General features: G+C 38.1%; 1 protein-coding gene across 12 annotated transcripts in view; it reads right to left on the bottom strand.

Annotated features, from left to right (window-relative positions):
- Drp1 (dynamin related protein 1) overlaps positions 1-11,017 on the bottom strand; it is a 31,377-nt gene extending 20,360 nt beyond the window's left edge. For 10 of the 12 annotated variants that reach the window (XM_067113231.1, XM_067113241.1, XM_067113252.1 and 7 more), the window contains exons 1-9: positions 10,762-11,011; positions 8,312-8,456; positions 5,795-6,000; positions 5,124-5,334; positions 4,033-4,133; positions 3,254-3,400; positions 2,339-2,502; positions 1,373-1,523; positions 299-676 (exon numbers count right to left, since the gene is read on the bottom strand). In XM_067113231.1, coding sequence (XP_066969332.1) covers positions 299-676; positions 1,373-1,523; positions 2,339-2,502; positions 3,254-3,400; positions 4,033-4,133; positions 5,124-5,334; positions 5,795-6,000; positions 8,312-8,456; positions 10,762-10,863 — 1,605 coding nt within the window. In that variant the 5' untranslated portion in view covers positions 10,864-11,011. Of the gene's footprint in view, positions 1-298; positions 677-1,372; positions 1,524-2,338; positions 2,503-3,253; positions 3,401-4,032; positions 4,134-5,123; positions 5,335-5,794; positions 6,001-8,311; positions 8,457-10,761 lie in introns of all 12 variants that reach the window. The other 2 variants (XM_067113269.1, XM_067113277.1) reach the window with 1 other exon arrangement.
- Between the last annotated feature and the right edge of the window lie 2,320 nt (positions 11,018-13,337).

The following is a 13,337-nucleotide window of genomic DNA, read 5'->3' as shown; positions in this document are numbered from 1 at the left end:
TATCTGAATAGTTCTTAAAATATGCCATCATACAAGCATTTCCCATTTGTCATGCATTGCTGTGACAATTAACAGATGAAAAAAAGAGGGGCATTAACTGATGTTTCATGAATAAAGCATTCCAAAGACAAGGGCAATTTCAAAACACACACAAAAAATTACATTTCCTCTAGGCCTTTAAAAGTAAGGTAACATTAACGTTTCATGTAAAGCATATGCCTTTACAAAGCAATTGACTGCTATAATTGAAATCTTACAAGAAAAAAAGAACAAAAATAGTCTAAGCACAACTGCTTACCTTTGGTTGGTCCCTCATATCGTACTCGTGAGCCCTGCGTACTGGAATGTTTCGTGCTTTCTCCTCCTCATTTGTAATGTTAGACACCATGGATGCATCTCTTATGAAGTCCGGGTGTTTCGTGTTGATGTACGCCAATTCAACCGCCACCAAATTTTCTATCATGGCATTTGTCGGTGGAAGTCTCCTGCGCAAGAGTTGCGTGACAACATCAACAATTTTTTCATGAAGTTTTGGGAATCTTAACATCTCCTGCTGGACTTCCGTTCCACAAAACTGTATGATACGCTGCATCTCCTCATGGACAAGTTCAATGCATCGGAGTGATGGCTCCTCAAGGCGTCTAATCTGTCGTTTTACTAAGAGTTCAAAGGACACCTGAAAGGAAAAGGATATTTTAGATTAGACAAAATCACCTGAAAGGAAAAGGGTATTTTACATTCAAGACAAAATCATTATCATATGTTGATATCAAAATTTATCTGTTATTTATAACCAGAGTTCAAAGGACACCTAAAAGGAAGTGGGTACTTCGGACTCAAGATAAATGATTAACTTTATATCAAAGTGAATAACTTTTTATGAGAGATGGAAATTTCAGGCATGTGTCAAGGGTGAACAGAAGATGGTGGGAGGATTGGAATCAGAATGAAATCACTGAAGATAAATGAAAAAAAAATAAATTTCAACACAAATTTGAAAACAAGTCTACAAGTTCACTACAAGAACAATAATTTCCTGCATGCATACTGCATGTCAAGAAAAGTGTGACGATTTCCAAATCAGCTTTTCAGCTAAATTAAAAAGTAAACAAGATAACTAGTTCTGAAATCCTCAACAAAAAAAAGTTTCCATAACCATTTGCAATACCTACATCACGCAACTATTGCAATTTCTGAATGACCCACTTAATCACTGAAAGAAATTTACAGTACACCACAGGTAAAACCTAAGTACAAAGCAAATGAGTTCAGTTGCAACCTTTTCTTCAAAGTGCCTCTGTTAGCCTAACCTGTGACCTATTTACAGTAACCTCATTTAAAACCTTCAATTTTAGAACACACAGGAACTTACTTCTGGTACAAAGAGAGCTGGTCTGGGTCCAGTTGCATTTCGAATAGCTGTCAAAATGTCCATCTGAGTGAGACCAGCAAGTGGGTGAATGCTATCCAAGGTACGACCAAACGTTTCATGAAAAATGTAACAAATACGAGCTCCTCCACATCTGCAGGTGAACATTAAATGTTAATTTTTAAATTCTATGCCTACTTAAAATTACCAACTGCCCATTAATTTTACTACAAACAATCTTCCTCTAGATTTCTACTACAAACAATCTTCCTCTAGATTTCTGCAAGTGCTCAAAAACAAGTACACCATAAGCAGAGTGATTCACAGGAAATAATCTCCTCTCACACATATCCCAGCAAAGATATTTAAAGGATTGCCATTACACAAGACCACCAAATAACATTACTTAACTATTCTATGATTTGCACCGATTTCTCATTGGAATTGGAATATAAAATTTAGGCCAAAGTGCTGAAAGGGAAACAGAGTAAAAAGGTTTTAGAGGTGTAACAGGATGAAAACCTCGCAGTGACACAATGAAACAACTGTTAGGCGGTGGAATGGAAGATGGGAGAAAGAGAATATGAATGGACGTAGAGTAAAAGCACAAGGGAAGGCAGCTAGGGAATGATGGGACGCACAAAGAAGTACAAGTAATTCCTACAGTATACTAGGTGATGTGCACTGACAGCACTTCACCCTACAAGAATGGATTTAATATCAAATGAAATGTAAAACTTGGATTAAAGCAAAGTTCCAGAAGTTGGGAAAAGAACGGGAATGGGGAAAAAAGGCAATATAGTTGGGAGTGAAAGATATCAATTTGAAAATCTGAAAGTACAGTGGGAGATAACACAAAAGGACAGTTAAAAAACATACAAGGTATGCAGATAAGCAAAGAAAGGGCATACAACCTGGATTAAAAAAAACATATTAATACACAAAAATTGTCATGTAAAATAAACTCACAATTCAGTAGTTTCAATATTTCTTGCTGTGCCTTCAATCGTAGAGCAATAAGCCGCGTTGAACTTTGTAATGATCTGCAGCAGAGTTTGTGCCTTATCTTTGACGTCGTCGCCGTAGCTATTCAACAGAGTTTGGAACTGAGACATCATCATGGTAACACGAGTCTGGAAGGAGAAAAGAATTCAGCCAAATATCAAGGTCTCATTTCAAGACTTCTTAACACTGGAATAAAATTTAAATTTCCTTAACACTAACACTACTGCAATGCATTACTACCCTAATACTATTCTCTTTGCAATTTAATTCATTTTTATCTATTTATTAATTTATCAGTTTATTTTTTCTTTACTAATAAGTGAGATCTCTTCTCTCTGTATTTCCCTGTACCTCCTCTTACTTCTTCCTAATGAGCACCGTATTCTTTGGAAGCTTGAATTTCAAGTCAGTGGCCCCTATGGGTTTGTTCCATATGAATAGGGTTCATCATCTGAATACTAAAAATAATAATAAAAATAATAATAACAAACTAGCAATACATAACAAAACAGACAAAAATCCCTATGGTAAAGGGAAAAGAGTCTCCATCTGTGTCTATAATAATACTGATGTGATATTAACAATGATGATCACTTCGTCACTTACAATACTTTACTGACTTTATGGGATCTTTTTCATGCAACAACGAAAGTTTTGTTCAAAACAAATAAGTGCCAACTTTCTCTGACATCAAGTAATTCCTGCTCTGCAACTGAGTCCTTCAAAAGTTAGTTTCTGAAAATGTAACTTCACTGTTTTCTATGATGAAGTTTTTATATTGCATTTGGGCATTGGTGGTGGAATTCGGCTTAGAGGCTGACATGGAGGTAAGGTGAAGCAACAGCTGGTTCCCGACAGATTATTATCGTTCATAACTACCTTCAATTCTGGAAGACAATCTCGAATATGATGCATGAGCAGGCGGTTCAGGGTCTTCGCTAGGTAAGGAGTTCCGTTTCGATTGGCCAGAGTGGGGTACTTGCGCTGTAGAAATGCTGCCTCGTCTCTCAGGGAGTCATTTATCGACTGAAAATGGATGAATATATTTAGTAACAAACTTACCTTAAATGCCATGAACATGTTCGAAGTTAGAATTGTTCAGAAATGTTTTAGCATTTACATGCTAGAACTGACAAGGTCACAAAAATGCTTTAGATGTATTATAGGAATACTTAAAAGGTCATTCAGTGCTGAAAGGGAAATTAAAAGTGAAAAGGTTTTAAGGGTGTAACAGGAGGAAACCCTTGCTTTTGCCCTATGAAACAACTGTTAAGAGAGGGTGGAGAGCAAGATGGAAGAAAATATGAACAGAGGTACAGTAAAAGGAACGAAGGGTTGCAGCTGGGGGCCGAAAGGACACTGCAAAGAACCTTTAGTAATGCCTACAGTGAACCACATGAGGTCTACTGACGGCACTACCACCTACGGAGTACAGAAGTATTTTAAGAAACCTTGAATTTACATCAAAACCATAAAATTGACATCAAGAGGCCCCACTCTTAAACCTTTACCATATGTAATGTCATAACAGGCTCTTGAGTGTTCAATCTGACAGGGAGTTTTGTACAACATATTTTCACACTTATACGGAAATGAAAATAACTTTGAGACAAATTCACCGTAAACATATAAGTATAGGGAAAAATTCACAAACTCACTTTGTTATCTATGATGTCCTGTTGGGATCTATTGACAACACCAATGATACCCAACTTTACAGGTATGACCCTTCCACATAAGATGTCTATGGCATCAGTACCTGGAATATCAAGAAAAATTACATAATTATTATTAACTTGACCCCAATGAAACAATACAAGAAAAACATGTATGAAGCACAATATTTTACTAATGTGCAACCATACCAAGCTGTCTATGCTTGCACACTTTGTACGTTCGCCTAATTTTTTTGTATCGTTAACTAATGCATACACCAACTGTATATTAACAGTTTGATTGTAATGTTATTAGACAGATAATCAGAGGATGTAATGGTAACTTTTCAGGAAAGGTGACTTCACAGTTCTGGAATGAAAAGCAATACTAAGCAATCCTTCTATTGTCGCATTTTTTATCTCCCTGGATTCAAACTCTCTCTCAGATCAGAGGCATTGATTCCAAAAGGGTAAAACCCACTCACCCCTGATTTCCTATTAAAGTATTGATTTACGTTTTATCAGACCAACAGGAAAATTCACTGTTACTGCTCAGTATCTTCATGACATTTGAAAGCTTATGATGCAAAAGCACAGTAACTGAATTGAGAGTTGGTTTACTAATCCCTGCAGACTTTTCTATTTTCTATCTGTTCCCTACAGGGAAGCAATGCTTACATTGTGTCTTGGATGTCACACTACAGGTGCTACTAAAGGTTCTTTGTGTTGATACTAACCACTATTCAGACCCAACATTGCATTGCTATCTAACCAGTATCCTTCCTATAACCTTTCAAGCTCTGCTTTAGCTACTGAACTTTATTTTATCATGTTTTTCTTACTCAAGAATAAATCCATTCATTTCTATTTGCGTTAGAGCAGAAAATCAACTTCTTTCTCCATTACGAGTTATGTTCTTCATGGTTCTTTTCTCTCAAATGCTCGTCTTTAAATCAGAAACTTTCTACATAACTTATAGATAACTATGACCAATCCCTCACCATCTCAAATACTTTTATACCTCAGCCACTAATCAAATAGTGCCAAACTGTAAATATCATTGCATCATTCATCCTTATCATAAACATCATTACCTGCATCCATCAAATCCAGCTTTGTTATGACAGCCAGAGTTCTCCGTCCGTCCGGATCCACCTCCTTTGCCAACTTCAAGCTCTCGGACACAGCCATGTCCATATTGGCTGGAGACACAGCTAGTATTATGGAATTTGGGTTTCCGATGTATGACAGCACCATGTCTCGAATCTGCATTTCTATGTCCTCTGGCTGTTCTCCGACAGGCACCTAGGAATACAGAGGCAATGACAAAAGATATTACAATATTTAGCCAAGTCGAAATGCATTTTATAATATACTTGTATTTGTATTTAATTCCTGTTATAAAAACTATCTTGTGAGCACTGCAGAAGGTAGGTTACTGCAAAAATTGATAGGAAAATAAAAACTTTCCCAATAAGTCCGAATATCAAATGCAGCTGTGAGCAGTCTCATTCAAAACTGTTCAACAAGACTATGAGTAGGTAGGAACAAACCCATGGAAATAAGGAAACCCACTGGTGCTAAGTAAGCTCTCCAAAAATAAATTATATGTTTGGAAGAATCACACCTGAATGGTAGAACACTAATCTTCTGCAATTATATGTAACCATCCCTACTTAACACACAATCCTAAAATAAATATTCTAGTGTATGTATGTAATGCTGAAGACAATCATGACACAAAACTGCTACAATTACTTCTTACCTTTGTAAGGCCAGGCAAATCTACAACTGTCAGATTAACGACCTTGTCGGAGTATATTCTCAAGCGAATGGGGTCATTTGATACGCCCTTGTTGTGACCTGCTATTCTTGCAGTTTCCTCATCAACCTCTCTCCTGACACGGTCAAAGTCTGTGTAGATCTCTTTTTTGTGTAGGAATTGTGCCCATTCATCCAGGTCCAGCGTACCTAAAAGAGGTAAGGGCTCCTTTTCAAATCATATACTAGATCATCCAAATTCTTAATAATATAAAACTAGTGACCATATTATCTAGCGTTCCGTAACTAAGTAGAACTTCACACTGTTACATTTCTGCACGGAGAGAAATTGTTGCTTCATGAGAATGTTGTAATTAATATTTTTTACGGGCATAATGATGGCCCCATTTATCTCAGAAATTCTGCAAAGTTCTCACCTCAAAATTCACATTCTGCAACATGCAACAAACACCAAACCATCATCTATTACTGAACAAAGAGTCATCATAATTAAACATTTGTTTTGCGTAATTGAAAGCTTGCTACGCAAAAGCCTTTCTCACTTGTCTCACAGAGCCTGACCAAGTCCTCCATTAACAACTGCCTTATCAGAGGACGTCAGGATTTTGTTAGAAAGGACCGACCCCTAGATAAGGTGGAATATTTCTGGTGTCATGGCACCATACTGAATTGTAGACCTTTACTGAAAGGACAGTAAGACATGAGAGACTGCTGGATTGCAAGTAAATGAGAGTACTCAATCAAAATTACCTAATACAGTACTGGAATTAATGCCACATAACAAATTTTTCATCCTGTTAACACTCAACATATTGTTTGCCTGTCTGGATGTTAGCAGAGTTTCCACTCCTGACAATGTTCCACAGAGTTTGTACAGGATCCCTGTTTCACAATCTTCCATGAACTTCATTTAATGCAACACTCCACGAGTGTTCTTATTGCTTGTGCAATTTAAGCATTCTATTTATTTTGCAAAGCAGCTCTCTCCTTAATTGACTAAGATTCTATAATGTTATAATGCCTAGCACAAGAAGACCCTTTCCATTAACTATAAAACTAAGAAACTCCCTGGCAGTGTCATTTGCACCGATGCATACAGAGACAGGGTGCAACGTTAACTCTTTTGGTAAATTAACTGACTTAATTATTCTGAGGCAATCTTTAATGTCTGGGGCTACGTATTTTATCACGCTACTCTTTCCTTTTGGTTTTGCCTTTCAAATATAGGTGTTCTATTGCAAACCTGCTTGTCAAGTTTATGACATTTTGGCAAATCCTAGATGAAAAGCAAGTATGTTAACCAACATTTCCAAATCTACACATTACGTAACTCCCAAAGGTTTACTTGAAAGGTTTGTTCTTAAATGAGGTGAAAATTGGAACAAGGTAAAAGTTAGAGGAGTTGACACTTAAGTAGGGAAAATATTACAAAAGGAAACAAATGAAAAGTAAAATGCAGAAAGCAATACTGCTATGGCTGATAGGGTGGCAGAAAAACGTTATCATCATCTACAGTATGCCACACAAGGCACACAGCATGCAGTACACCACACCCTGACCAGCTGGAGATACACGAAGCATGAAAGTTCTTTAGGAATATTAGTAACAACCATTATAAATTTTGAAAAGCCTACAACTCTAACTTTGTGTACTTCACTAACAAAAGACTTATTTTCACTCTCAACGCTCCTTCCCATACCTACCTCCATAGGCACCAAGGAGTAAGGAAATCCACTCCAAAAGCAACTAATAAAGAGTATTATCAACACACCAATCAACTTCAATGCAGTATTAATAGAGTAGCGTTAACAAGGAGAGAGCAGCAGAACCCAGTTACCTTCAGGACGAGTGAAACTATGCCTCTTAAGGGACCCCCTATTCCTGCGAGGAGGGGCCCGAGGGCCCGACATGGCGTCCCGAAAGACGTGCCACAGCGAGTCACCTGGTGGCCTTATCTTGTCAGTACCAGTACACCAGTATATTCAAGTTTAGTACAGTATTCACTCATATATAACTTTCACAATATTCCAAATCAAAATGATAATATTTCCAGTTAAAACACTTTCAGTTGCTGAAGGAAAACAATTGTGTAGTTCCATTCCAGTGAAACAACTCAGACACCTGCTCAACAACAATCCTACCTTATCCATCCAACTAGATCTCTTCTTTGCTATATCATCCTTCAGGATACCTTAGACAGAACCCAGGATAGGCAGTCAGTAATCCACACACAACAAAAATGCTAGAGGTCTCTCAAATTTTAAGGCACAGTGCAAAAATAATCTAGGCTAAGCTGAAATTGGAACTCAGACTTTTATGGTGCAAATACAATTTGAACTACAAAAAAATAGACAATTTTTATGGTTCACACAATGAACTCTTAAAAAGCAGCTATGCCAATTATGCTCTAAGCAAAACAATTCAAAGGTCTGAGCAACAAGAACAGGAAATTAAAGTGGATGTATTAGCTTAAAAGTAATAAAAGATGAGGGATACCAACCTGTTTCGGCAGACCTGTACTGGTTATCATCACGTGTTGTATAGACTAGCTGTAACACCAGCGGCCTTCTTGTAACAATGCCCGTACCGCGCGGAAGGAACGACCTTCCTACAAGACTTTCCAAAACACTGCTTTTGCCGGAGCTCTGAAAGAAAAGGGGCACATAAACATTCTGATTCCAGTAAGGTTAAAGTTAAGACCACTACTGCGGCCTGGTTCCCTCCAGCTGCCGACTGGTATATTTACCGCCTTTTGTTTACGTTTATGATGTTTACTGTCTCTTGTTTACGATTTTACGTTAATCCCCAACAGGATGGTACTAAACAAGGGCTCCTTTTTACCAGTAAACTAGTAGTTACTGAACTTGAGGGGGCATGGTGGTAGTCTCTAGTTTTATCCTACTAAATATTGAAATATCCTGATATAGTGAGGCATAAACTAGCAGGCAAATGCAGAGATGCATCCTAACCTAGCCTAACAAATGATACCACATCCTACCTAACCTTGACCTTCAAAACATACAAAAATTCTATGTAAAAAGTTACTCATGTACAGCAGAAACAGTACAGGTTACGGGCAATTCAAAAATGACTGGAAAACCAAATTTCACTTTACAAAGAAACTTAGGTAGACAACTGTTTTTTTGGATGGGGAAATGAAATACAGGGGTACAGGGATCTGTGAGAACCCAACCTGATCTTTGATGCCATTTCCTAACCTGAGCATCACAAGGGAAAGAGTGTCGAGTGGCTAACCTAGCAATATTTCTTCAATCACTATAACTAAAACTATGTATTCACTGCAAAAATCACCTATTATCAAATAAGCTATGGTTTTAAATGAATACCCTAGAAAAACTCTCTGCACTGTTAGCAATAGCCTAGCGGCACTAAAGTAAAGATCTTCAAGAATCAGTTAAACAAAATGGCCTCCCACAATAGGCCTACAGAAACAAAAACTACTTTCCAGTGCCCAAAGCCAATATCATTGTTCAATATATTCACAAAAAGATAGTGAAAAAATATTTACTGCACTGAAGGCCTATGAATATTATGTTTAGGATATGTCTTTTGTTTTTTATGTTAATGACATTTACAACCTTTCGTTTGCATTTTTACGGTCCTCCCCCCTCCCCGAGGGGTTGATGCTAAACATGGCACCCATTTTGCACATAATCTGGTAGTTGCTAGGCTAAAGGGCTGTGGTGGTAGTCTGCAATTTTTGACCATGCATACTCCAGAAAAACTGTATATATATACCTTCACACTGTCAACCATCCAGTTGAAGTAAACATTTTATCTCTCAATTTAATATGACCAGGCCCTGGCTATTCCCCATTGCCTGTGGTAAGCTTACAGAAACAAAAATTAGTTCCCTAAACCTAATGAGGCTAATTGTGGTTCTGTACATTCAAATAAAAGTTACAAAATGGTAATAACTAAGCAACAAATGGGTATAACTGAAATTGATTTTCTAAATAGCTCCACTTGCGGGGTATTACTTTGGAAACTGATTTTTCCTACCTAAAGTATTTCCGCTGCTTACCAAGAATTGACCGTTATTTTTTCTTGGTCGACTGTAATTAACCTCAGAACTGACATGCTTTTGTATGCTGGCCATCCTGGAATGCTATCAAGCATGCACAGTGTTATGGGGGATCTTTCTGGTAAAAAGTGGAGTTTCTTTCACTGGGGGCTCGGCCCCCCAGCTAAGTAACACGGCCTGCTGGGTTAAGTTAGAGTACGTCAGGTTAGTATGGCTCCTTTCATAATAGTTCCAAAGCCAATCCCTTCTTAAATATACGGCTCCCTGATGACTTGCACACTCGTGGAACCATTCCACAAGAACATGGCAGTCGTGAATGACGTTGCTGATAGGCCTAGAGTCAACAGGCCTAAATTAACGACTATAAACAAAACCAATACAAATGATGGGCCTAGCGACCTTTTCCCTTTTCTAGATTTTAATAGATATATATAGGCTTATATAGGCCTCGACATAACAAGGACACAATAAAATGACGCGAATAACGTTGCTCATAGGCCTAGTGTCAACAGGCTTCAAATAATGACTATAAACAACACCAAAACACGAGATAGGCCTAGCAACCTTTCCCTTTTCTAGTCTGTTTTAATAGATATATATAGCTTTATATGGGCCTAGACATAGCAAGGACACAATAAAAAGACGTGAATAACGTTGCTGATAGGCCTAGACTCAACAGGCCTAAAATGATGACCATAAACAACACCAAAACACGAGATGGGCCTAACGACCTTTCCCTTTTCTAGCCTGTTTTAATAGATATATATAGGCCTCTGTATCCGTAGACATAACAGGGACACAACAAAATGGCGTGAATAACGTTGCTGGTAGGCCTAAACTCAAGCAGGCCCGAAATAAAACGACCAAAACAAGGCCGATCGTCATCGTCCCAGGACCCGACAAACCTGAGCCCCGACGACGACGATCTGTGGCAACTGGATCGCGTCCGCCCCGACGGTGTTGAAGACATCCTGCAGCTTGTTGATGACCGGGATAAGCGCCTCCATGTAGCCCAGGCCCGAATTCGACGGAAAGACACGAGAAAAGGCGACGGTTGTTCGTCTCTCCTTCTTCAGGAGATCTGCGCGAGACGGTCAGGTGTAGTCGGCGCGAGCAGCAACACGGCGCGTTCGATGGCGGCCGAAATTTCGGGGAAGTGTCAAAGTGGCGCCCGGTCGGTTTGCCTCCTCGGTTCATCTCCGTTAATTTCCGCTTATTATAAGTTTTATTTTATTGTGGTGTGCTCTAAAATGATATCAGTTATTCAGGAGTCATCCTATAATTCAGTTGGGATTTTTCGCGCGGCAACGAATCCCGCGCCTGTGATGAAATTATAATACGTCATGTTGGCCGCCAAATTTCATCTCTTAGTTACTTCATGTTCATTTGAATTATATTTTGTTATGATGTACCTTTAAATGAGCTCGATCATCAAGTATTACTGTATCCAATGCTTACTATTTTTCGCGCAGAAATGAATCTCGCGTCTATGATGAAATTATATTTCAAGTCATGTTGACTGCCAAATATCATCATACAACGAATATTTTACGTCATGCAGAATCGATTTACCGGTTTAATTTATCTTTGTTACCTTTTATTCACTATAAATTATATTTTATTACAGTATACTCTAAAATGAGATCGATTATCAGGGATTTTTTCGCGCAGAAATGAATCTCGCGTCTATGATAAAATTATAATTCGTCATACTGACCGCCATGTTTCATCATACAACAAAATATATATTTCATCAGAGAATATTACGTTAGAGGCCTCTACATAGAAAGAGCCGTTAATGAAATAAAAAGTTTTTTGAATGAGTATTGCGATGTTTTGAATTTGTCAGACAGATATATTTTAGCTCACATAATTGTGCTCATTGATTGTCAATATTCATGAAACCTTTTATACTATCAGTACGAGCCGTTGGGTTATGGCAGCTTGTAAGTGTAAGAAGGTGTTGCAGGGTATAAGAGGCTTGGTGTAGACCTCTGGACTCATCCAGACAAGAAGTGTCAGCAATGACCGAGTGTCGCGTTCGGGAGGCTGTAGAATAAATAAATATAGATAGTCAGGGGTACAGAAGTCCCACTGAAATGACTCAAATATATTTGAAAGTGAGGGATGCAGAGAGAGAGAGAGAGAGAGTAGCTTTCCTGTGAAGATTTTGTAGCTTGGGTTATTCGGTATAATAAGTCATCTGCATAAGGTGCAACTAGACTGCTATGGCTAGAAGTCATGCAAGCAAGCACTTAGGCCTACTTTGAAATAACAAATAAATGAACCATTTTCACTACTGTTGGCCCATTCACCATTAATGCCTCAAGTTTTCTTAGCATATTTGATTTCATCCCCCTCCCTCCTCCAAATATAGTTCTATTGTAAAATTAACCAACAGTACTAATAGGTTATACAATAAGTCTTCAGTTCTTCTGCTCAGTTGGTTTTCGTGTCTTTATAGTTCGTTTGGCTTTGCCTTGCTCTTATCAAATACACCAGTTACTTTTTCCGACAAGAAGTAACCATGAACATTTTCATGAAGTGCTCTCTGAATATCAAAGTTCTTAACTAAGAAAATAGCTGTAGTTACACTGTACGTTCAAATATTCTATTAGAGCTATGTAAGCAATGCAGCTAATATAGAGGTAACTTAACTTCAAAAAGGTCCTAATAGTATTAACCCACAACGAGAGTACATCAATTTCAGGCTTTTCTCCATCTCTGCGTATGGGTAGATAAAATGTATAGGAGAGAGAGAGAGAGAGAGAGAGAGAGAGAGAGAGAGAGAGCAAGCTATATTCATGGAAGTGCACAAATAGGTCCCAAAGCAGTGAATTAGAAAAATAGTGGTCAAGGCTTTTCTTTTTATTTTTTGTGGGTAGCCTCGTATCGTTAACTATAATCTGTAACCTTATCAATGTGATTAAACTTTATCAACTGGCTCATACAAGGCTAGCCGAAACAATAGCATAGTGTGCGTATAGATATATATTTCCTGAATATGGGTTAGTCTCACCAGAGTTCATGTGTGCACAATGTTCAAAGCCTTCTGTTGACAGATCAATTGAAGCTGGACCATGCCATAATATTTTGACGGTTATCAATGATAAATTGTTTAACCAGACTACTGAGTCAATTGGACTAGGCCTAAAGGTTTGTCCTTAATGGATATATTAATCCTAAGATACTGATTTAAAGATTTGTGGACTTGAAAGCACAGAACAGACATTAGCGACTGAATACCACAGAGGTCCTCTCCATCACACAGCAATGAAGAAGGTGAAAAGGATTTATTCACCCAGCTAGGATAGCCCAGGCTATGGAACATAACACTATAGCCAAGGGTAACCTAACTTCACAGGGTACAGCTAAATGCAGCCAACGTTACAGTAAAGCTGGATAAGAAGAGTATTACTGTACGTCACAGAGAACGGACATCACTCATGACATTAGGGCTGGTTTTAATAAAAACAACATG

This window comes from Macrobrachium rosenbergii, chromosome 2 (assembly GCF_040412425.1).
Source record: "Macrobrachium rosenbergii isolate ZJJX-2024 chromosome 2, ASM4041242v1, whole genome shotgun sequence".
Lineage (NCBI taxonomy): Eukaryota > Metazoa > Arthropoda > Malacostraca > Decapoda > Palaemonidae > Macrobrachium > Macrobrachium rosenbergii.
This window is presented reverse-complemented; position numbering and strand designations above follow the sequence as displayed.